The 26,573-nt window shown below is 37.6% G+C and overlaps 1 protein-coding gene across 1 annotated transcript in view; it reads right to left on the reverse strand.

Moving 5' to 3' along the window:
- Positions 1-3,658: 3,658 nt before the first annotated feature.
- Positions 3,659-26,573, reverse strand: part of LOC100762370 (desmoglein-1-alpha) — a 29,965-nt gene continuing 7,050 nt past the window's right edge. Inside the window, exons 2-15 of the mRNA XM_027404389.2 lie at positions 23,980-24,015; positions 23,372-23,503; positions 21,887-22,042; positions 20,019-20,163; positions 17,559-17,725; positions 16,173-16,307; positions 15,681-15,866; positions 12,714-12,973; positions 12,247-12,386; positions 10,159-10,506; positions 7,648-7,784; positions 7,247-7,319; positions 5,464-5,672; positions 3,659-4,729 (exon numbers count right to left, since the gene is read on the reverse strand). Coding sequence (XP_027260190.1) covers positions 3,659-4,729; positions 5,464-5,672; positions 7,247-7,319; positions 7,648-7,784; positions 10,159-10,506; positions 12,247-12,386; positions 12,714-12,973; positions 15,681-15,866; positions 16,173-16,307; positions 17,559-17,725; positions 20,019-20,163; positions 21,887-22,042; positions 23,372-23,503; positions 23,980-24,015 — 3,195 coding nt within the window. The remainder of the gene's footprint in view (positions 4,730-5,463; positions 5,673-7,246; positions 7,320-7,647; positions 7,785-10,158; positions 10,507-12,246; positions 12,387-12,713; positions 12,974-15,680; positions 15,867-16,172; positions 16,308-17,558; positions 17,726-20,018; positions 20,164-21,886; positions 22,043-23,371; positions 23,504-23,979; positions 24,016-26,573) is intronic.

Consider the following 26,573-nt stretch of genomic DNA (forward strand, 5'->3'; position numbering starts at 1 on the left):
AGAGGCATATCAATCATTTTATTGTTGTAAACACAACTATGCAGAAATTACAAACTGTCTTAAAATAGTCAGCAGATGATGAAGCAAGGAGCTAGCAACCATATCATTCCTAAATATTTATAGTGAAAGAAAGCACCTTATCTTTAAACACTGCAAGAAGTGGGTATGAGAACTTCAAATACTTGGAAAACAACATAAGAAAAATATGTTAAAATAAGTACATTTTGACCATAAGGTGTTTATGCAAAGACAGCTAAATGGAAGGGAATATAGAGAATTAAACAATAAATAAAATTACTCACTTTAAAGTATTTGGTGAATGGTAGGTTGATCTACTTGAGCTTTGTCTTAACAAAGGTAAGTAATTTGGAGGCAGGAGACTGACTGAGTTTCATGGATGTGAGAGCTATACTATGACTACTCCAGGGCAATGTACAATGGCGCCCACAAACATCAGAACTATTCCAAGGGCTGGGGCTTATTAAACACATATGAAAACATGCTCATCACTTGGGAGGTTACTTGGATTTTCAATGTCTTTCCAAAAGAGAATATAATGTTTTTAAGTCATGCAAGCTGTAACTTGACTGTCAACCAAATTTTGGTATCAATTCAGAAATAAATGGTGTAACTGCAAACATCTACTTAATATAGAAAATATGATTTTTAAAATACATAATTAAAATTCAGTTAGCACTTTACAGTGAGTGAAATAGAACACTACAGTCTTCATAGATAATGTTGAACACATGTCCAGATGGGGTTATATCAAGAATACATTTTTTTGTGAAATTTTCTGTGCAAATGTAGTGCATTGAAGAGCACTCATGGAGGTAACAGCACACAATAGACATTTCTGAAGTTATATATCAAAATCAGCTGAACTTGTCATTTGGCTCATACTCAAAAATAAAGAATTTGCAACACATATTTTTCTGTCCCTAGGGACTACCTTTTCAGAAAGCCAGATGCTGTATTGTGGTTTATTTTCAACCCATACATGAATAGCACTGTGTTGCTATTTTCTTCTTTTTCCTTTGGTTGAAAGCATGCTGCTTTAAGATTCAGCCTGGTTTATGAATCTAAGGATTCCATGTCTCTCCTATACCTGTGGAATAACACCTGTGATTCATATTAAATCACTGAAAGAGAGGAGCAAAATGCTGGCCAAAGGCCATTTATGAGCAACTGCCTTTTAATGGTGCCATGATTAAAAAAATATTGTAGGATGCAGGACTAAACCAAACACGGCTGTATAACCGTGTAAGAAATAGTTTGGTCTGAAGTTAACTTTCCTAAGAAGATGGGAGACAAGTTCTCCACTTAAAAGTTTATTTCTCCAGGTCTTTAGAATGCTAATCAGATTTATTAAAGATGGCCATATTGTCATTTGATAGACAATCCCTAAAGAAATCTTTGGAATCCATCAGGTATCTAATTAAAGATAAAAGAATATAGCACATTAAGACAATGAATATACTTTCTGCAGTCATAGACCTTTCTTTTGGAAGAAGTAAGTAAGTAAGTAACTAAGTAAGTAAGTAAGATTACATTATTTCTATCTATTCAAACTTCCAAACTGAAGCATCTTCAAGTATATTTCAACAAATACTTTTTGAGTTTTATTTCTTAAAAAAAATGATGTATCCTCAATGCATTACCCTAAATGTTAGAACAAAATGCAAGACTCCCTTTGAGTGACTTTATTTACACCTCTGCATTTTGGCTTACTACAAGTTAACAAAAATTTACATGTTCTACACAGTTAAAATTAGACATATTGTGGCTTTTACAATGTTCACTGCATCTGCTCTTATATAGAACAAAGTAGCTCTTGCTGGGCTAATCAATCACTGCTAGATCTTTGGCAAGGGCTGGAAGTTGTATAATGATGCTGTGATTCTGTAACAACCTGAGAAATGAGTAGTGAGGAAAAAAACAAATCTTTAAAAGTTGTATGTTATTCACAACTCCAGGGCCAGCATTTTCTGTTTTTATTTTGCAATATCCCATTTGACTTTAGTGCCCTTATTTTAACATTGAGTTTAAAAACAAGAAAAGATTCCTCTATCTTGCATTAGGAAATGCACCTGTCTCTCAGAAGGCTTTTTTTCCTCTGAGTGATTGTTAAATCAGGTAACATCATGTGGCAAGCACACAGAAACAACACATCATAAATAGCACGTTACTAAATTTCAAAGCTAGAAAAATACATATCATACCATAACTTGTAAACTGTCTTTAAGTCAGAACACTTAGAAACCAAGAGATTATTGACAAATCAAATGAAGAATTTCAAAGTTGTGTGCATGAAAATTTTTAGTTAAGGAATGGGTTTGCTCAGTAACTATTTCATTCTTTCCGAGGTACATCAACTCTGGGAAAGGGTCCTGTTGTTCATTTCCAAATGGCAGCAGAGGGCCATTCAAGAAAAGCACTGATCTCAATTGTATCTAACAGTATGGTATTCCTTTACTGAACAAACAATTCTTTTCTAACATTCCCCCCTCAAGACAGTTTTCGTGTTATAAAACAGTTTTTCCCCCTTAGATCCCCTTAAAAAAATTACCTCAAAGCTTAGCCATACTGCAGGCTCCCTTCCAACCCCGCCCCACAACTCAGCATAAGTAAATTATTTTAGCTTTGGAATTGTGTATTAAAGAGCTGCATAGGAGTATCACTTACTGCTTACACTGAAGATACAATACAGCCATGTCTGTGTACTTAGGAGGTGATTTAACACTGGTGATGGCAGCCACACCATGGTCACTTGTTTTAGTTTAAGGTAAACTTGGCAACTTTCATTTATTATTAATTCACTACAGGGGTAAAGAGAAAAATGAGCATTGTGCTCTACATCCTCCCCAGTAAGCAATCTTCTTCAAAATCACACTGATGAATCACAACTGGACCCAAAAAGTCCTTGACTCCAACAGGAGTCTTAACTAAAACCCCATCTTGAGATTCAGGCTCAATTTGTGTCAGATACATCTCACCCTATTGTTACTGTCTGTGGGTTTCTTCTAGGACATATTTCTTAATTTGAAAACTATTCCATTAAATGTAGTTTAGATGTGGTCAAGATAAGAATAACTGGGGTCTTCTTATATCATTAACTATGTAGTTAGAATTTCATTAGCTTGTGGGGGGTTTAATTTGCATTACCTATGAAACAGACAAGGTATAAGTGAAGAAAACATCAGATTTTTCTCACCTGAATGACCACAACCTACACAATGAAGTCTTTCTTGGTTAATTTCTGAGCAGCAAGGATTCTTCCAATTGCCATTTAAAATCAATGCTTTTATATAACTACATTTTATTTATTCAACATGTTGGTGATACCCTACAGGGCACACAGAGTAAACAAACAAACAAACAAACAAAAAACCCTGTAGACCACATAGCCACGAATAAGACTGCCTCAATTTCACTGTCATTACTTCATTAGTGTTAATATAAGAAAGTTTACCAGTGCTAGGGAGCTTTCTCCCCCATGTGATGTTTCCATTTGTTACTCTTACTGTGGCTTCTCACCTTACTCCACAGGTCTCCTCTAAACTGCTCTGCATCAAAAATTGCACTGTTAGATTTTTGGTGGGAGGCAGGAGTTGAATGTAAATCACAATGATGATGGTGAACAGTACTGGGACCCTGACTACTTGGTATACTGTACTGTACTGTACTTTGTGATTCGACTTCGAGCCATGCTAGGGGAGGCAGATCCAACTGTCTGGCTAAAGTGATGGTCAGAAGAACTCTTCATGTGGCCAATAGTGGCTGTCCCGCCCATGCTGCTCAGGGCCCCGCCTCCACTAAAGCCACTCAACCCAGTGCCAGCCCCACTAAGACCCCCACCACTGGCACCCATAGTGGTGCTAACCAGGCTGCTGCCACCTACTCCTCCAACTCCACCTATCCCAGTGGCGCCACTAATTCCACTTACACCAGCCCCAGAAACCACCCTCTCTGTCACAATCACATTGTGGGCATTTGATAACTCAGGGGGCATGCTCAGGTTGCCCATCATGCTGGAAGTTGGTTGGATCACTCTTTCTGTCACAACCACATTCGAAGGCTCTCTAGGATTAGGAATGGTCAGAGTGGTGGGCAGACTTGAGCCCGGGGCTATTACCCTTTCTGTCACTATAACATTTGATCCATCTCTTAAGTCGGGTATCTCTAACATCCCATGCAAATCAGCACCAGAGATGGGGCCCACCACCCTCTCTGTCACCACCACATTTGAAGCCTGTCTGTTATCATGAAAGTGGACAGAGGGCTTCAGAGTGCCAGAGGTGGTATATGACTCCATCACAGTGACATTACCATAGCCCAGAGGGTCAGGAATCTGCATAGGATGTTGTACAGCAGGGCCAGAAGGGTAGGTATTCTCAGAAATTACTGTGGTAGTGCCAAAATGTGGGGAGATAGGTGGGTGTCCACTATTAAGGGGCTCTGTTTGCTGGAGGCATATTGGTTCGGTGCTCTGAGGAGGCCAAGAAGGTTCGGGATCTGGATATGAGTCTATTTCTTTTCCCAGGCTAATGTCTGCCAACTTCTTAAACTTGGGCCCCAAGGTATCCAGGAAGCTTTCATCTAAATCTTCTCCAATGAAGCTGCAACAGCCCACGGAACCTGCAGGGGAGCCTACACCTTCAATATCATAGATGAGCAAACAGTCATTGGATGGGCGTCCTTCATCTTCATCCGCATAAGCATAAGCTTTCTGAATTTGTACAGGAAAATGAAACAAACAGTAACAACATTTTTTAAAAAAGCTGAATGTATCTAATATTCACTAGAATTACTTTAAACATGATTTCATAGATGCTTGAAAGAATTCAGTTTGAAGTTATTTTAGGTATATTTCCAGTATGTTTTGATTTGTAAAATTCTCTTTAAGTAAACTTGCTTAAAATAGTGCACTTTTGAACTGAAAGTTCACATGAAAAAAATCCACACGTGATTGTTTTATCTCTAATCTGGAAGGAGGGAAATAAAAATAGTGTGTACAAAAGAGTTAGTGGGAGGGACTGTTTTTGGTCCAAAGGGATACTTATAGTTGACAGGTTCTCTCAGGATTACATTCTCCTTTTCCATTTAGGCAAGGTGAGTGCATTGACCTGGATGCTGGTCTTGATATTTTTTTTTTTTTTTGGCAAAATGAAACAATTTGGTTCTGGATTCAGGTTTTCTTGGCAATATCATGTAAATAATTCATGGGTTGGAATTAAAAACAGTACCCATAAACTATCAATTTTTTAGCAATGATAAATTTTATAAACTGTGTTAAAAAGAAAACAGCAAGGTATTGAATAAACATGGACGCTGCTAAAGCTTCAGGGTGGTGGTGATATTTGATCTCAATCTTGAAAGATGGGTAGGAATGCGTGAGAGGGTTAGGCCCTCAGGAGAGTTGGTGAAAGCTTGGAAGATGGTGGATGGACAGAAAAGCCTTACCTGGCAGAAGTAATTTTCCATGAAATTCATATTGAGACCTCCATCTCTACATTCTCTCATTGAATTTCTTCTTAATGTTCCTGAATATTCTTGGCATATCTCAGGTCCAGCTGATGCTTTAACTCCATCCATTAGTTCAAACCCTGTAGTTCTTTCTCCTCCTCCCAGATCTTGCATTTCTCTGCCACAATACTCATTTGTATAAACTCCTGAAGACATTGAGCACATCAAATTTAACATTTCTTGTGTAGTGTAAGCTAAAAACTAACTTACTATCATGTATAGTTTCTTCCTTCAAGGTGTATTTGTGAGTAGAGAAGAGCTTGAGATGATGCACAAATGATGGATAATTGTGATATTTCATTAGTATTTATAAATCACTAATATGAATAAGTTTGGTAATTTTAATTATCACTTGACAGACTTTTCTACAAGATGTGTTGATAGTAGTGCAATGAAATGATAAAAATTTGTAGGCTGAATAGTTTGATTTCAAATTGAACTCAGTTGAATTAAATAGCTCTAATTCTAAAAGTTAAATAACAATATCGGTATACTCTCAATGCATTCCTGGCTGCAGATGGCATCTTGTAGAAGGCAGGCCGCTGGTTTTCTGAAAGAAGCCATAGTTGCAATGAGAAGAAAGGCTTCTGGAAACATCTTGGGAAAGCACTTGGATGTGAGGAGTGGGAAGAAGCATGACATATGCTTGAGGGAGTGACATAAAAGGTGACAATAAGGAGAGAGTCACAGTAGGATGCATGCCCCAGGGCACAGCATTCTAATTTGAGTTTGGTGAAAAACACAGTTTCATATTAGACTTAATGACAAATCAATGCATAAATAAATATTGGTGATTTTGATGAGTTGATGGGTCTTAGGAACTAACTGGAGACTAACGGGGCAGATGTAATCCAGTGAATTTCTGGTTTCTGCAGGGGGAGATAGTGACAACACTAACAAAATGGGCAGGATGAGAAAAAGAGTGGTGATCTATTGTGCAGGAGATAAACAGATCATTGAATCCAGTTCTACAAAGCAGAAACAGTCCTGTGTCTGGTGCATTTTAGAGTTTTCAAAGTAGAAAAGGAATTATATAGGGGCTTGAGAGATGGCTCATTGGTTGAAAGCACTGGTTCTATTGCAGAGGACCTGGGTTTGATTCCTAGCACCCGCATAGGTGGCCACAACTCTCTGGATCTACAGATCCAAAGGATCTGATGCCCCCTTCTGGCCTCTGAGGACACTGCACACACACTGTGCAAAGATACAAGCAGGCAAACACTCATACATATAAAATAAAAATAATAAAATCTTTAAAAAGTAATAATTGCTCACAAGCTCAAAAGAAAACTCAATGAATAAGTAATAGTTGTTGTTAAAAAGATAAAATAGTAAGACTATTTCTAAAAATATAAAATAGTGAGACTATGTCTATTGACAGAAGAAGTTATTTTAATTGTTCTTTTTATTACAGTAGTAAGTTCTGGTTTCTGCTTGGGAATCAGTATAGACATTTGGTTCAAGATTAGTTGTAGATATGCAATTGTAATACCATGCAAAAAGAAACTCCGCTGTGTGTGCACAACCTTAGCTGAGGGCTTTGGAAGGCTTTGAAAGTATTTTGTCTATTTGCTTTCAATTTAAGAATATAAACAAATGTTTTATAGGTCAGTGTTTATACTTATGCCAAGAATGAGCATATTTTTTCTCTGTAAAAAATGAAAAGATAAAGTGAAACAAAACAAAACAAAACAAAAGTTAACCTTCCTCTTTTTCTTACCTGAGTTGTCAATACATTCTATAATGTTGGCATTACCAGGTGGCATTTGTGGCACACAGATGGTGGCTATACCCTAAAAGACACGAGACAACATTTTCCTATTAGTAATGACTCTTTTCTTTCTCTACTGGTATATTTTGTATTCTAAAACTGTCACAGAATTCCTAAAAGAATACTATTTAGGAAGCTTTTGAATTCTACTTAAAAATTGAGTCTCATGTTTAAGCCCTCCCTGGTGACTTCTGTTGGGTTTTGATGTACGTTGTACTCCTCTTCCTTTCCTCATTAGGTACCGAAGATCCAAGAATAGTGTAGACTGAATGATCTCCAACAACTTAGGGTATGTCTGAAGACGGGGGTTAGTGGGTTCCCAAATCCCATTCTTACAGATTAGCACTTACATCATGGGGTTCGGGTTGTGGGCCTTCTACTGCCCATGTGTGAATTGCTCCATCAGAACATTCTGGAACAGGCTCAAAGCCAGCTCCCCCACCAGGGGCACCTCCACAGTCACAGCAGAGCAACAAGAATGGGACCACTGAGGAAGAGAAAGAAGGAAGGGGTTAGCAGTAGGCTATGCTGAAAGAGAACAGTCTGATTTTCAATCATTAAATGAGAATTCCTGAGATGTCTGAATTTAAAATTACCATTTTAAATGCCAGAATGACAAATTAATAATGGTAAGACCCCCAAATAAGCTTGAACTTGGAAGCACAAGGCTGCAGAGCATTTTAGTTTGTTTTATAGTATTAAAATTACAGTTATCTGATTAAACCATGATTAAAATAGCTGATTCTTTCTCCCATTATCCCTCAAGAAAACAGCAGAGACTAAAGAAAGCTGAATTCAGGCAGCACTTTGGATCTTCCATCTGCACACAGTTTTCTTTCTCTATTTTAAGGAAAAATATCATTCAATTATCCCCATGAAGGTTATAATTTTTCCCCCACAGAGACAACTTTTTCTTTAAACATTTCTCACATAAATAGAGACTATCACCCTTTGGCAATGTCTTTTCTTTCTAATCTATTTGAGATTTTCTCTCACGTATTTGCTTTTGTTGTGGATTTTTCTAGATCATTTTTAATGGGTGGATAGAAAGAAAGTATGAGTAAATAGTAGAAGGAAATTAAAGAAGGACATATGTGAGAGGGGGATAGAATGAAAGAGAAGGGAAAGAAGTTGGTGAGTTTCGCTTGTTTTGGAAATCTGTAACCTGGTAGAAGAGTCATTGACCCAAAGCCTTGTGGGTAACATTGAAAGCCTTTATGATATTGGACATTGATATTAGGGGAACTGAAAATGAAAGTTAGCTATTATTTGTAGTAGTCACCATCAGCTCTTTGGTATTTATTTTGCTTCAGTAAAACAAAGAATTGACTACAAATCATAGAGGGATATCTTTGTTCTTATGTAGTTCACATTCCATTCTGCATTCCTGTATCTTCCTTTATTTGGTTCATTTTGATGTAAAAAAGGTATTTTTAAACTCATTATCTTTCTCATAGAACTTTTCCTGGTCCTTATTTCTATTTATTATGAACCAATAGGGATGAATTTCTGTTACTTGATACAGAATGTTCATTGTTTTTTGAACTGTATTTCAAATTCTAGAGAAAGTGTTTAACTATAATCTGTTCTCTCAGCATGCTCAAATTTCTCTGTGGTTTAGATGGATCTATGCCAATGAAATGTTTCAAAGGTGAGTTATTTAAAGTCAGAGAAAACAGAGTGAAGAAGTGTTTGTTTGTAGCTATTCATTCATTAAGAGGAATGAAGAACAGCTGGGGAGGTGGCTCAGTGGCTAAGAGCTTTGGCTCTTGCAGAGGACCCAGGTTCTGTCACCAGGTTCTGTACCTCACAACCACCTATAGCTTCAGTTCCAAGGGATTCGTGGGACCCTCTTATGGCCTCTGCAGGCACCAGGCCTGTGCATTTTATGTTTATATACATGTAGGCAAAACATAAAATAAAAATATTTTTTGAAGAAAATAGATAAATGAAGGCAGAAACAATATTTTTAAATTTTGTGAGCTATCTCAATATACATTTTGTGAATAATTAGTTAAACATATAAGGCATGTTTTTCCACCAAGATTTTATGATTCTGCACTTGAAAATGGCAATGTTACCATTTTTGTATTTATTTATTTAGAGTTTTGCTATATTTTCCAGGATTGTTTCAAACTCATAATCCTCCTGCCTCAACCTTCCAACTGCCTGGATGGCAGATGTGTGCTACCACACACAGCTGCAAATGTCAATAATTGTGTTAACTTAATGATTGTTTGTAGGCTTTAAGATACTTCCCCCCTTTGCACCCCGGTTTCTGTCACAATCCAGGGCAATGTTAAAAGTCCACCTGGCACATCCATTGGATTCTATGTATTTCTGCCCATGACTAAGGCCACTATAGTGGCCCTAGGATGTGCCACAGAGGTCACTTGTGGCTGCTTTCCATCATCTAGTGCTGTTGGAGGGAAGTAGCAGTAATTATTTTGCAAGAATAACAGCAAAACTCAGAATTGCTAGGTAATCCTTGGAAGACATATATTGTCAATTTGAACACCTGCCATGTTTGGCTCTTTTCATTAAACTTTGCAACCTTACATTGCATGAGATCCCCCAGGATCCAGCCAGGCTTCCTAGCTTGATCCCTTACCACACAGTCTGGCACAACCTTGATTTCTTCCCCATGGGAGTTCTCTATCTCAATGCCATGCCTCTCAGGGTCTTAGCTTTTTACATGTAGAATTTTCCCTCCCAGTAAATTCAATTCTAAGCACAAACATTTCTGAATAACTACACAATGTAAGAGGATGTAAAATATATTCATCAAAGAATGAAAAATCTTATTTCTTTCCCCACCTTTTTTGAGAGTCCCATGCCAAAAGAAGTATTGAAGTACTTACATCCTAGGATTAAGAACCCCATAACAAGCAGCCCGATGCCTGCAGGACCCAAGTGAACATTGTCTCCTCCTCTTTGCCGGTCACTACCATCGCCATCATTACCATCGTAGGTACCAGTGCCATCGCCACCATTATTGTTGTCACCACCGCCATTGTTGCCATTTTCCCAAGATCCTGTGGTGACTTGAGTTTCCTCAGTGGAAGTATTTTCACTTGTGCCACTTCCTGCACTGCCACCACCTCCTGTACTTCCACCACCACCACTTGTGTTTGTATCTGTGCTTGTCACCCAGCCAGAGCCATCAAGATCGATGATGACTGTTCCAGTGCAGGTCCTTTGAAGATTATCTGTAATAAGGTTCACAGTGGAATATCTGTCTATACACAGCCTCACAATGGTCAGAAATACAAAACCATTTTCTTTGCCTGCCTCAACCTGTTTCTGTCATTATTCTCATCAACTCAGTAACTCCCCTCAGTCTGCGTGACTACTGTGCATGTGATTGTGTGTGGCTGTAGGGACAACCTTAGTTGGGATCCTCAAGTGTTATCTACTTTTTGTTTTTTTATACAGTTGCCCTTAATTGGCTGAAACTCCGGGAGTAAAGACCAGGCTGACTAGCCAGCAAAAGACTCAGCCCCAGGATCACCTCCCCATTGTCAGTGAGATTACAAGTGTCCAAAGATGTAGGGAACCCCTAAACACGCCTCCTCGAGGGTGTGGTTAGGGTAACGTGGGGAAGGTTAAGAGTGAGGGGCATGCACATGGTAGCCCCTTCTTCCCTTTCATCATCGGCTTGCTCTGTTTACCTTAGTCCCTGTTGGCTGGCTAGGTTGCTCTGAGTTAGTAAGGCATCTCCCTAATAAATACCCTAATATCTTTTCCTGACTCCATATTGATAATTCACCCTTTATTTGGTACCAGGACAAAGATATGTCCTTTTTGTGGGAGTTCTAGAAACTGTCAGCAATCCATCTCCTTAGTCCTCCTACTCAATTTGTAGGCCAATCAATGACTATGTTATTATAACTAACCTAATCATTATTACCAGCAATACTGTTTGCTGGATAGTTTATAGTGTTGCTAGTTACATATTACATCTAAATTGAATAATGCTAAAACACAGACAGTTGTGAATTGACGCCAGAAGCTAATACAGAGCATCAGTATATAAGGATAGTTTTGTAGATTCTTTCATGATCAATTGTCCTTAGTAGTGATAAGCCTCATGTTGCTTATTTATTGATATGATCTTATGGTCCATCTTACTTTGAATGGGATTTGAGGGTGTGCTTTGTTTTGTTTTTACTTTAAGTGCACACACTCTTTCATGCTTCCATATACATTTTATTAACATAGTTTCTGACAGGTACATAATTTTGTATCAAATGGACTATAGTTTCCTTCCTCAGTTACCTGGGAATATGGCTTTCAATAGTACCTGGTGAAGACAGTGCTGTGCCAGCATCTCCATGAAATCATCCTTCTATATTCAGTACTTTACCAAAGATTATTGGAAGTGGGATCACCAGATAGGAATAAGGGCATGAGTAAAGCTTGGTTTGCGCTATTGTGAAGCTATGAGCCCTATTTTCACTGACAGAGCCCTAGAGTCTGGCACAGAGGCTAGCATTTAATTATTTAGGACTTCCTATGTACTTTCTGAATAAAAAGAATAAAATCTCTGGAGATGGGAAACAGGCATAGTTCTAAGTCTGCTTATCTGACCTTAAAGTCTATCCCCATGCACTCAATGATGTTCATGCTATTGCTGCATGTTTTGCTATCTTTAACATTATTAGCATATATTGTTATTGGCCCATTTTGCAGAAAACAGGGATGTAGATGGGTGAGATGGATTTATAAGCTCAATAATCAGTAAGTTATGGGACATAACAGCCATCCAGGCTCACCACAGTCTTCATTGTGGTCTTAGCCTCATACTGTTGACAGTTTGAGCATACAGTGCTCAATGTTACAACTTTAAATGGAGAGGGGATTTCTTTACAATAGGATAGTAATTTTTAAATTATCTGAGAATACTTATGCTTGGTTTTCTCTGGAAGAAAGCTAAATTGATTTCTTACCATCTATGGATAGTATTGTTCCTTCATATCTCTTATTAAGCATTTGGTATTGTTCCATAGTAACTCTGTTTCTTAAAGTTATTATGCCTGTTCTTGAGTCAACATCCAGCAGGTCAGCCGGGTTATTTCCCATTACATATCTGTATTCAAAGGAATACAATAGGAATTAAAGTTATTCTTTAAAAAGAGACTTTGTAAAATCACTTCTTTAAGGTTAGTATACAAAATAATGGGTTTGTTGTGTCTTTTCATACATACTGTCATGCACTTTGATCTCATGCATCCTTCTTCTCTCCTATCCACCTCATACCTTCTGCCCTCCTCTGGCTGGTTCCCTTCCTTCCCCCAAATAGTTCTTGCTTTCATGTCACATTCATCCACTTACCCTATCCTCTCCCCTAAGATTGCATCTTCCCTTCTCACAATCCCCCAAAGTTATAACTTCAGTTGGAAAATGCCATTCTTACCTAACATTTGTTGAAATCAGGCCAGTGTCCAGGTCGGTAGCTGTAAAGTCTCCCACTTTGTAATTTGCTCCCATTTGACTGTTCACTACAAAGGTCTTTGAACCTGGCCGGAACACTGAGCCCTCGATTACATTCAACACATTCACAGTGATCATAGTTGCTGTGATTCTATACTGAGAAATAATGGACTGGTGGAATTCAGCTACATTTCGCACACCAATACTAAGTTGCAGATTCTGCATGGCTTCATAGTCTAGGGGCTAGAAAACACAGAAAGGATTGGTTTTAATGTAAGAAAACATTTCAGAGGACAGAGAAATCCTCTGAGACTAATAAAAGTAATTTATTATGTTCTTGTTTCAGTTATATAGTTGAACATAAATCCATACCTAGTCCAATTTTACTTGTTGAGTATTTATTTCAAGGTAGACACATGTAGCAAACAAAAAACATCTTGTTGTCCTGGGTCTTTCGTTAAAAAGATTGGAAGATAGCTGGGCATTGGTGGCACATACCTTTAATCCCAGCACTTAGGAGGCAGAGGCAGTGGATCTCTGTGAGTTCAAGGCCAGCCTGGTCTCCAGAGCGAGTGCCAGGATAGGCTCCAAAGCTACACAGAGAAAACCTGTCTCAAAAAACCAACAAAACAAAACAAAAAAACAAAAAATTCAAAAAAGATTGAAAGCATAGAGCATGAATCCTAATTGCTCACCAAAGCAGTTAAATATTCAAATTCAACATATGATCCAATTCATATATTTGCAGTGCAAAGACAATTCGTTAGCGGACAGCATTGTGCACTTCTGAGAAAGTGGCCCTTTTTATAATAAGATATGAGTCAAATATATCAGAGATCTGATCATTTAAGTAGTTTTATCCCTGAAGAATTTTTTTAAAATTCACTTCAGTGTGACTTTTTGAATGTCAATGCAAATGTGTGTGTGGGGGGGTGGGGGGGTCTATAATACATGAAGAAATCCCTATTTTCTTTAATATATTCCAAAAATTATTTCATTATATAAAATAATCAAGTAGTAAGTTTTATTATGGAAGTTGATACCCAAATCTGCAATTCATAAAAACTGCCAAACAGCTGATGTGTTTCCCATGTACCAAATATATTTTTCTGAATATTTATGATTATTTTAAATAAAAGTGAGTTGTGCCTTTCCTTCTGGGATTGTTAAATGAGCCCTGTGATAAAGTCTTTGCTGGTTAGCCTGTTCCACTGTTCACACTGTGAAGTGCATATTGTTACAGAGAACACACCCGCCATAGCTTTTTCACACCCTGTGAATGAATGTGTGAACTACACTGTAGTTTTACCTGTTGATACTGTCTGTCTGAAAATAAATTTTGAATGTTTTTTTTCCAAAAAAGTATCCATATATCTAAAATTTTGTATGAAAGAATTAGTTTTATTAACAACTTAAAATACCAATTATAGCATATATGTGTGTATAGCACACATATAATGCACACCATAATCATATTACTTCTTTGTAATTATAATGAAGGGTTCAATATATACTATCATATTTTGGAGAGCTATCCCAGATTTTAGGTAAAGGTATTAAGAAGAAATAAGGTGAATAATATTTAGAGTAATATAAAATTAAAGGGAAATAAATAAGAAATATATATCTCCAGCACCAGGCCCTAGATAATATCACAGAAAAAATGAATTTAATAGATAAGGAAAATCAGATTTAAGTGTCTGTGCCATTTATTAGCAACAAAAATTAGGGCAGGGTACATGGTGTCTGAGTCCCCATCTTTTTGTCTGCAATGTGGATTTGATATAACCTAATTTGCAAGGGGTGCTGGGAGAATCGACAAGAAGTGTCTAGAGATAGTTTCAGGCAATAGTCTCAGTGAATAAAATTTTTGGAGACACAGGAGGCATAAACTTTCAGAAGGAAGGGACTGAACCCATTGGAAATCAGCTTCATAGGGTTATTCTGAAGTGCAGACTGTGTCAGGACTACAGATAAATGTAGAGAGACCAGAATGACAGAGCTAGGGGAACCCTGGGTCTACACTAAGAGGCTTAATCACCTGGGAGTGGAGGGGCCCCTGCAGGCAGGATGTAAAAAGAAGTAGATGAAGAGGAATTGATTGTACCATGAATGGTCCATATTATGGGCATTAAATATAGTCATGAACAATTATTGAAGATTTAAAACATTTGTCCTTGAGTCTTGTGTCACAGGGTGAAAACTTTACTATCAGCTTCCCAGGAGTCAGGTTTTCACCCTTCCATCCCAGAAGACAGTCCACTTCATGTGATATGATAGGCAGTTGACACAGGAGAAATAAAATAAGTGTTGGCTCATAGCCACAGTGAGATGAGTGTATGAAGAGTCTGTAATTCTACCATTGTCATAGTTCAGTTCCATAAAAGCACACTGGAAAATGACAATGATTTAATTTTATCATCCCAGAAGAATAATACCTTTTAGTTTATATGATGAATATTCTTAAAGCATATATTAGAACCTCTATGTGGGCATGGGCAGATGTTTTTAAGTCCATGTTAAATCTGCCTTTGAAAATATTGTTTATTTATTGACTTTGGACTGGAGAGGTGGCTGAATGCATAAGCCTCTCTTGCCTCTGGGGGTCTACACTCAGGTGCACACACCCAACCCGGGTGCAGGTACACTTGCCTATGATTAAAAATCATCAAAATAAATCTTTGAATAAATACAAGCAAAACCTTAAATTTAAAGGTTAATCATACTTTGTTGTTTGAGACCCTCTTATGTAGAAATGCTTTCCCGGCTATGGTCTTTGGAGGACTGTATTGATAAAGAGAGTTTCAAATTTTTAATGCTTATTTTCCTGAAGCATATACATTCATGCTCAAGACAATTGTATTTTACATAATTGGAAAGCACTTTAACTTTGATGCTTTGAAAAAGAAAAGACTAGTGAAACAAGTTATTTTGGATAATAACACCATACCTTGACAACCTTTAGAATTCCTACATTTGTTCTTTCATTCATTTCTATTTCAAACCAGTTTCCATCATTTCCAGAGATAAAAAAAAGCACTGCCTTCCAGTTGTCTGAGAACTCCTCATCCAAGTCAATGACTCTCATCTGCACTAGCTGTGAGTGCAGCGCGTTTTCTTCAATACTGATGGCATACTGGAAAAAGAGGCAAAATATCAGAGCAAAGCGGAGCAGAGAACCCGTACCTGGCTGCCCACGGCATGTTCACAGTTAACTACTCAGAACAACATCCTTGCTTGTAATTGCATACTTCATGGTTCAAATCCAATTTCCCCACTGTAGAAACAATTTAAGAATAATTTAACAGGCAGTGTTTGCCTACATTGGTGTTGTCGACAGCAAATCCAGCAAGTCTACCTGAAAACTGACTGGGTTCCTATGTCAATTGGAATGTAATGAATGTAAAGTCATTAAATGGAATTCTCAAGAACAAATGCTTACAGATGACTGCTCCAAGTATGGGATGTTGTCATTGACGTCCAGGATTCTGATGTTGCATTCACATTCTGCAGACATGCCATCTGCCCCACCATCACGGTCTGAACCTCTCACCACAAGAGAATACTGGCTATATTGCTGAAAAAAACACACACACATTACAGGCTATGACACACTAGGTATAGACAGTCTGTCCTATGTAGAGCTCTTTTAAAGCACTGGCTCAACGTTTACACAAATCCACGAGAGAAAACAAGGTAACAGAGATGAAAATCCACAGATTTGTTACTCCCATTTTTAGTGATGCTTACCCAATGTAACCTTAAAGAAACAACAGTTTTGTTAAAAACTTCATTTCTTACTCATTGTCCAGAGAGAGGAGAAGGCTCTAAATGGCAAGAGAGGCCAGAATGTTCAAGAGGAGAAAGATATGATTCATTAAGGATACATGACATGAAAATTCCATGTTATGAGCAAGGTGCCATTGAGTACTCAGGGCAAATAAAGAGGTGTCTAGTGGCAGGCGGAGAGGTGAGAAATGGAGTCATTGATGATGTTTCTCCCTTTGATTCTATTCCTCCACTTTTAGAAGTTGGTGAAAGTTATGGAACCTTCCTTAGACTTGCACATAAACATAATTCCCATTTATGGATATAATAACTTCAGCACATCTCTTCATTGCCCCAGAATTCCCTGTGATTGTGGAGGGCCACGAAAATCCTCACAATCCCAGCACTGAGGAGAAGTGAACACAAAGTCTCACCCCTAAACTAGAAGCTATTTGAAACTGATACCTGCTGGGAAAGAGAAAACTGTTTTCTCCAATGGAGTGCCACTAGATTTATCAATGACACTCCAGGGCAGTATTTTTATATTTTTGGTAATTTGTTTTGATCTTTGTTTTCTTGAGAGAGAGAGAGAGAGAGGGGAGAGAGAGAGAGAGAGAGAGAGAGAGAGAGAGAGAGAGAGAGAGATGAAATTGTGTGAATAGGAAGGTGAGGAATCTAGGAGGAATTGGAGGAGGGAAAAGAATATAATCAAAATATATTGTGCATAAAAATATTTCAATTAAAATTTTGATATTATAATAGGGCTAGTGAGATGGCTCAGCAGATGAATGTAGTTACCACAAAGCCTGACAGGTAACTACTGAAACATATCCCACATGATGGAAGGAGCTAGCCAACTCTTAGAAGTTGTCTTCTGACTTTAACAAGCATGCCATAGCAGGCACATGACCTCACTCCTCCCAAAATAAATAAATAAATAAGTATAATAAAAACATGCAAATTTTGAACACATTCTTTTAGTGTTTCTCTCTTTTAAGTAACTTTACTTTTAGAACCATCACCTTTTGAATATAAGTCTTTTAAGATTAAGAAGAATTACCTCTCTGTCTAGAAAATTATTCATTGTTCGGATTTCTCCAGTGCCTCTGTTGATGATAAACATTGGTGATTCTGAAGGTTCCTGTTTTATGATTTTGAAAGCTATCTTTGAGTTTAAGTTATTTGGCTCATCTGCATCGGTAGCATCGAGTTTCATGACCAGTGTGTCTAGAAAGCAAGGGCAGTCACCACAATTAGACAATGAACATCATTACAGTTCAATATGTTATCTGTGCTCATGCAGTGTACATTCAACTTCCTACTCTTTGCACAATGTCAGCATACAGTAACTACTTTCCTTACTTTGGTCCTGATAAAAAGACCATATTTTAATAGGAGCCTACATTAGCAATGGGGAAAAGAAGTCTTTCATTTTGACTCTATTTCTTATTCTATTATAGGTTCTTTTGAACAAGATGGTGAAATAAAATAGCATTAAAACTAAGTTAATGTTTCCCCAACTGTTCTATCTGACCTTATTTTTACTGTATGATCTTGTCCTTACTTCCCACAGTTACAAATGAGAATTGTAGTAATACTACATTCATGTATGAATTCAATAGCAAGTGAGAATATTGACTGATGTGTCTACTGAATAATGCACTTTTAATGAATATTATTGTCCATTTTGGACATTTAGTCAGTGGCATTATTGTTTAGATTGGAATTGGCTCTTTTGTAGGTGCAGTGCAACAGGAGCTTACAGGAAATGTCTGTTTAATCACTTACACTCCCTGTCCTTGTCTTCTTTCTTAATCTAGTAAGTAGTTTGATGAATGACGTAGTGGGCATGAAAAACTGTCAACATTCATTCATCAACTAGAATTCTGTTCTACTCTATAAATTGTTTCCAAAATGATTTGCTAGTATATCAGGGCATCCCATCCCTTCTCTTCTCTCATTTTTCCCCTGTGCAATCTTCTCTCTCTCTTTCCCTTTCTTACCTTTTCTTCCTAGGTCCACACCTCTTGAATAATCTTTAATGGTGTGCCAATGACTAATATCCTGTCCTACTTAGGCAACTGAGTGTTTGGTAATTAAATCTGTAGGTACAGGAAGTCACAGGGTAGCTACTCTACTTCAAGATTGTCAGAGCCCTTGCAGAGAAATGCTAGAATGGAATAGATTCATTATTGCTACCTAGTTAGCACCAGCTCACCATTTGAGAGATATGTTTCAAATATTCACAGTGAGCCACATGCAATTACATTTATAATATATTTCCAGTGTAAAAACCCAGCAATGTGAACAGAATGATTACAAAACAGAACCAATGCAGTTGGCCCTCTGCAGCTGTGGGTTCCATGCCCATAATTTAACCCATAATGGTTGAGAAAAATTCAAAGAATTTGACTGAGTATATAAAAGCCTTTTCATGTCATTAGTTATTGTTATATAGAAACACAGGGTGATAAGTATTTATATGACATTTACATTGTACTGGGCACTGTAGCCACCTGGAAATAATTAAAAACCTATAGTGGGATGTATTCGAGTTACATGCAAGCAAGGCATCATTTGTAAAAGGATGAAAGTTCCATAGATCTCTTTATGTTTAGGGTTCATGGAGCCAAATCCAAAAGATAAGAAGGGACGACTGCATTCATTACAGCTTGAGTGGAAAGGGGAAGCAATGATTTCTTGGCATTTATTGTTGTTAAGAAAGCTCTTAGCATCAAAAGAGATTAGTCTGAACAGATATCTTTGAGTGACTTTAAAATAATAAACTTCTTTCTGTTTCCATTACTCACTGCTCCCCAGTCTCTAGTGGCCACTGTTCCCTCTATCCTTCTGCAAGGGTGCTTTGGAAATAAGTGATAATGCATGACATTTGTCTTCCTGTGCCTGGCTTGGTTTGTATAAAAACAATGACCATTAAAAAGTTCAGTAGGGGTGATCAAAATTACAGTGCATGAGTTCTTTGAGGTTCTTCTTCAGCAGAATAGGGTACTATCTATGATACATGTCAGGATGGTTGCAAAGGATAAGTAGGGACTTCTTCAGTGCTTGCTGGTTAAAGACATGGAGATGCTCCTGAACCTTATTGGATTGTTATGCATTGTGTTGAGTAATGCACTCCCATAAAGAGGTGCATTTCTTACATCTGGATAAACAATAAATTGGAAGTAAGGATGATAATCACCTGTGAGTGGGATTGCTTTTCAACACACTAGGGCAGAGAGAAAATTCTCATCCCTTTGAGCCTGTCACTACTATGCAGATTTTGTTGGGAGTTTTTGCAAGACTCTCCTAGGAGCTAGACCTTGAGGCATGAGTGTGAATTCCACTTGTTCCTTTGGAGGTACTCCTGGACTGACACTGGAGCTTTTTCCTGAGTTGTTGGTTCTGGATGCTTTCTACCTCCCAGTTGATGTTTACCTTGACACTGCTCAGCCCAGTTGCCTAGCAACAGTAATTTAGTCATCAACACAATGTTTCTTTAGTTGTACAGGTGACTCACTTGCATTAGAATTTTCTTCTATTTGTCCTGTAAATGTAGTCATGGAAAACACAGGAGGGTTGTCATTTATATCCATAACCCTGACTCTAAGCTCCAGTGGGTTCTCCAAATCTTGACCTTGTGCATTCAATGCTCGGCAGTAGATCTAGATATGAAAGAAAAGGATCCCTGGTGAGTTACACATTTGTAAGTTCTTACAGGTGGAGGTATTGTCTTGGTAACATGTAGGATTAAGGAATACCATATTATTATTCCCCATTAAAATATAGACATGAACAACACACATAATCAGTAAGAAAAGGCAAACAAGAGCATAAAATGCCAGTTTATAAAGGTAAACTGATGCATTAGATAAAGGAAATGTTGCAGCTTCTATGTTTAAAATCAAGAGAAAGAGTACCAGGGGAAGGACACCAGAGAACACGGCCAGCAAGAATCAGAGGAGCACTTTGAAAACAATGTGGCATTCTTAAGTGCTGGGGCGGTTGTTTGTTTTATTATTACTGCTTCCCTTGAGAAGACCTATAATGTGTATTATTTCACAGAGGCCATCTCTGTGTAACAGTGAATTGTGTACTGCTTTGCTGATTTATTGAATTTGTAGGGAGACACTGTGGAGGGCAGAAGTCAAGAATACAGATATGAAATTGGAGGCTCAGGAATTAAAGTAGTTCTAGGAATGCAGATGTGCAGTGTGAATTAACACAGCAAGGACTAAACAATATTTGGAGGTAGTTTGAAATATTATATCTTATCAAGGCTGGAGACTGAATCTAGTCTTTTACACACAATAAAAAATGCTTGGCCACTAGGTTAAATCCTCAGATGTTTGATGAGATTTTAATTGAAGAGATCACAAGTTCATTAGAAGATTATCATTATCATTATTATTGGTTTTTTGAGATAGGGTTTCTCTGTGTAGTTCTGGTTGTCCGGGAACTTGTTTTGTAGACCAGGCTGGCCTCGAACTCACAGAGATCTGCCTGCCTCCACATCCCAAGTGCTGGGATTAAAGACATGCATCACTACCGCCCAGCTTATTTTATTTTTTTTCTTGATTAAGAAGTGTTAGCTATGACCATAGAGGGAAATGAAGGCAGTGAATGACTAAGGAGAATAGAAGGGGGAAAGGCGATGACAGGATAATGCTCTTCAAGAGACAAGTAACAACAGGGTGACAGACATGTCATGGGAAAGTTCCGGGAAAGCAAAAATTGATCATGCTTTTAGAAGCAGTAAGAAATGTATCTGAGTGAGAAGTGAATGTTCTGTGTGTATGTATGGGAGGTGTCAGGACAGGGGATCGTGGCTTGGTTTGGAGGTGAGATGCTTAAGGAGAAGTGAGGTGAGACATTAAAAGACAGGCTGCTTAAGTTGTGTGACAACTTCTACAAGAAAAGGAGACTGGGGGTGGGGAGGACAGAGAGAGACTAAGGATGAGTGAGTTTTCAAATTTCTTTTAGGGCTCAGATGATCTTGAACAGTGTAACGTTATGATGAAGTATGTCCATATGGAACAAATAGCCTCCAGGAGCTCCAGGCTTATCACTTGGCACTGGAGTTAAAAGGAAGCATCAATTTCCACGGATTTTCTTTTTTAAGATAGAACAAAAGCTAAAGATTTACCCTTCCAAGCAAATAATCTAATTTGTCATGGAGCTGATGTTAATTAGCATTTTTTTGCTAGCACATAAAGAAAATGTTTCTATATTATTATTTTTTATCTATTGGGGTACCAGTGAATTCAGAAAGATTTGAATCTCAGAAAGCCAGATTTGGGGAGTCTTGAAATCAAATCTAGTATGGTCTAAAATTTTTCTAAGAATAATTTACATCTGCATACAGATGTTGACACAAAGCCCACTTACAATAAAAAAGGGGGTGACTTCCCGATCAACGATGGATGTTATATTAATTTCACCAGTTTTTTGATTAATAACGAAGATTCCATAAGGTGGCTGGTCAATTCCTACTCCAGAGATGCGGTACGTCACTTGCTGGTTTGCGGCACAGTCAGAATGAATCTGTACAAAGACACAGGAGAAGATGTTACAGGAGCCATGTGGACATCCACATGTGACATATGACAATGTTTTCCTTGAGAATTGTTGAATGTGCCATTTGTGGTATCACTTGGGAAGTGTTAAAAACAGGGAAATGATCTTTAGTAATAGGTATGTGGTCAGTGTGCATTCTTAATGGTAAATAGCAATGTAATGAGATAATCCCATTTCTATGTCTTTTTTTATTTTGTTTGTTTATCTTTGTTTTAGTTTTTTTAAGACAGGGTTTCTCTGTCTTAAACAGCCCTGGCTGTCCTGGAACTTGCTTTGTAGACCAGGCTGGCCTTGTACTCACAGAGATGTGTCTGCCTCTAACTCTCGAGTGCTGTGCAAAAGGAGTGCCCCACTATGCCAGCCCTATTTCTATGTCTACCAAACAATAAAGAAACAAATGCTACTCTAAGAAGTCTTTATAGCTGCTGTGCATAGATCCCATAATCATTAAACATTTATAATTTTATTTTTGTATTAGTTTTAGATTCTATTCTAGCTTCGTCCAGGGTAGGTTATTTCTTGCTTTCTTGGAGAGTTTTATATCAAATATATATTATTTTATAATGTTGATTTTTAAATCAAAAACAACTTTAAAAATACTAAGATTCAAAAAATGTTTAAGTAGATTTTTGTAGTAACAAATTATTTGAAACTTTTAATTCTGAAAGTGGTAAAGAAAAGGAAAGAGCCCACTCTAATAAAAGATTATAAAGTAAAAAAAATTGTAGAGTCTAGCTTTTTGTCCATGTAAATATCATATGAATATAAGTAAATCTTACAAGGCAGTTTCCATATCCATCTGTGTGAATGCTTGTACTTGTATCTGTGTATATCTCTCTTTATATGTCGATGGGAGTGAATCTGTGTGTGTGTAGGGAATAACTTCCTGAGTTTGTGCTTTTGTGTATGAAGAAAGAAAAAACCAGAGGAATTTGAGGTTATGAATGAGGCATGCTTTGAACCTTATATATATAGACAAATAGAAGTTAAGTCAAAGCAGAGAGAGCACGTACTCTCAGCATGCTGAACTCTATCTGTAAACCATGGTTGTTTTGGAGTATAGCATAACAATTATTCATGTGGACTACTACCAATGAGTTGAGACAATGTTTAGTTGCTAATCCAAGTACACAACTTCATTGGTTTATCCCTTTAGGAATTTTAGTTTTCATAATTTGAATGGGGAGGTGCTGTTAGGTCCCATGTGTGCACAAAGCACATAAAAGCTGGGCCCTTCCAGAACTGTGACCCTGTCTAGTGTGCTGTTTAGATCCATGCTTTGGGGTTGACACTTACTTTGGCAATAGGGTTTCTTTTTGAGTTGTCTTCACCTTCCCGACAAGCTGCAGCAAACTTAATCCACTCACGTTTCTGCCTTCTGATGGTGTGCCAACTGATGGTACCATTTTTGGCGTTATGGTCTCTTACCTTAAATAGGTAAAATACAGTGTCCATTAACTATTAACTTACTCTTACTGGTATTCAACTGAAGATTCGGGGGGGAAGAGTAATTATGTCAGGAAGAAAAGATGGTAAAATGGAAAATTAAGAATTCTGATAATATTAACATTTACAATTGTAACAATGTAGTAATTTTGTATTTAGAAGAACAAGGATTTTCTTGTCATTGTTCTTGAATATTTGTTGTCATTGCTAATCTATATTTTCCTTTGATATGCTCCCTCTTCCTCCATCTCCCCCACTTTCCCTTTTCTGTTTTTGTTTCGTTTTGTTTGTTTATTGTATGATTTTGAAACAGAGTTTCTTTATGTAGCTCAGACTGGCTTCTAATCCACAATCTTCATGCCTCAGTTTTAGGAATGCTGGGATTACAGACATGCACTACCATTCCTGGCCTTTTTAATTTTCAGTGTGGGAAAAAAAAGAGGTTTGCTTTTTATTACCTGGATATGAAATTCACTGTTAACTTCAAGCACCACCTGTAAAAAAACAAAAAACAATCACAATAGTTCATTTTTAATGAGTGTTTTCAATTCTATGTGAACCAATAACTAAAAACACATAAAATAAAACCAAACAATGCAGGTGTGGGCTAACTTAATGGCAGTAGATGTTCCTTAGCTGTATTTTTCCTGACTTGGGAACTTCTCCCTACACTAAAGAATGTGCTGCTGAGTAGAGCTCCATTTAAGTGGAGTGCCAGATTTGATATCAGAATATATTAAATTATTTTTAATCTTAAAATTGCAGTCATTTCTTAAAACACCAATATTCACATATCAAAGTAGCATTCTGTGTATTTGTTTAAGATGTGGCAAATGCATATTTAAAAGTTAAGCTCTTTTTTACATTCATTGTTTTAAAGTGCATGGAGGATCAGTTTTGTAAATAACTTTTCCAATAAGAGGTATGGAACTTCTAATTGAGTTTTTTTCATAACAGCAAAACCTGAAACCCATGCTCATAATCAGATGTTAGCACTGATATTAAAAGCTATAGTGTTCATTTAAAATATGAATATTAACAATCTTAAACATAGTCATTCGTTTTTCACACCTGCCTTCAGTTTCATCCTTAAGGAAAATATAAATTTTAGTTTCTAAGAAAATGCTTTGAAAAAATGTCAAAACGGAGAAATTAAACAAACAAGCAAACAAACAAACATGTATTTATGGTCAACATGAATAGCATGAAGAGAATTATTGCCCATGATACTATGTCATTCACTGTAATTATTGCCATTAATTAAATGATAGCTAAGTACAAGACAATGTGGCCAGAGAAATCTGTCCATTTATCTTCATTATAAACCCAGTTATTTATACGGGAGAGGAAACTGAGACCTGGCTACTAACTTATGACAAAATGCAATTCCATGCAGTTCAAAATGAATATGAGTTTATTTTGCAATCAAATAGAAGATGACCTGTTTTCCTGAATAAATTATTAAGTAAAACATTAACAAGAAATTATATCATATCTTTGAGGACTAAAAGTTACCATTTTGATCTAACCTCACATTATCCATATTAGTCTCTCTCTCTCTCTCTCTCTCTCTCTCTCTCTCTCTCTCTCTCTCTCTTTCTCTCTTTCTGTGTGTGTGTGTGTGTGTGTGTGTGTGTGTGTGTGTGTGATGTATGAGTACATGTGTGTTCAGGTGAATGCCTGTGCACATGTACAGAGGAGAAAGAATGACACTGAGTGTTCCGATCTAATACTCTCAGCCTTATTTCCCTTGATAGAAGGTCTCTCAATAAACTTGGAGAAGATAAGCTGGTGGGCAGCCAGCAATCCTCTGTCCCATTTCCGAAGCAGTAGCATCACAGGCATTTGTGGCCATGGCCAGCTTTTTATATAGATGCTGGGGATTCAATCTCAGACCCTCATGAATGAGGGTCATCTCCCTGCCCCACTGGTACTGCTTATATACAAGCAGCAGCAGCAACAATAAAAACAGTGATACAAGGCAACAAAGGAATCCACACAACTTAATGGTCAGGGTGTAAAATGGCAATGTTATCTATAGAACTGAGCTTGACTACTGAACTCACTTGTTCCAGTGAGTTCTTGCTGCTGTGGTATTTTGGACACTCTTCTCTTGCTCTTGCTTGTGGGTGAGACAGGTCTGCCAGGCTGCCTTATCTGTATGTTTGGAAGTCATTTCTTCATAGCTACAGCTCTTGTTTACTCATCTGCTATCTGTTACTGCATTTCCCTTCCTGCAGTGAAGCACCAGGGCCTACTGCTTTGGGTAACTGGCCAGATGACTAAGAACTCTTCCCAATTTTATGAAGCCAGGTCATCCTCTTTCCCATGAGAAAAAACTTAGGCAAAAATCCAGGTAGGTTTCACCACAGTGTCAGACTTACAATTGGATGGGTAATTAGAAAACTGCCTAGTCTGCTTTTTAAAACGTGATGGGTTGGTGAGTGTTTTTTCTTTTTTTTCTAATCAGAGTGTAGAATAAATTCAGTTACAAATGTTAGGCTTGTACAGACAACAATGACATGGAAAGATCATTGGGTAGTTAGAAAATGACATATATAGTAGACAGACTATTTACAAGTACCTTTCCAGTCCTAACATCAAATCCTTGTGTGCTGTAGAAGGATACTGAAGTATTTGATCATGGGAAAGGCATGCTAAAATTATAGGTTTGAAAAATTACTTGGACTGTAGCCGGTAGGAGCAATGGGAAGACTTAGAAATTACAGGCTGAAGGCTGCTGGGTCTTCTGCACTAATCAAAGTAAAGGTAAGGAAGAGCTAAGTAGATGCAGAGGCAGTGGAGCCACAGGGCAAGATCAAGGGGGAGATTCTGGACTGACAGGCTCCACAGGCTAGAGAATAGATGGGATGGCAGATAAAGAGCAGGAGGGGTCCCTGGAGCTAGCAGTCCTAAAGAGTGGACAAGGGCCAGAGGTAATACAATGTTTGAGATGCTGGAGGAATGCCATTGAGCAAAAACCTCCCTTGGGTATGTAATGTCGAGATGCATCCACTCCAGAAGAGTTGTTGAAATCATGAGAGAATCGGAT

Source organism: Cricetulus griseus, chromosome 2, assembly GCF_003668045.3.
Source record: "Cricetulus griseus strain 17A/GY chromosome 2, alternate assembly CriGri-PICRH-1.0, whole genome shotgun sequence".
NCBI lineage: Eukaryota > Metazoa > Chordata > Mammalia > Rodentia > Cricetidae > Cricetulus > Cricetulus griseus.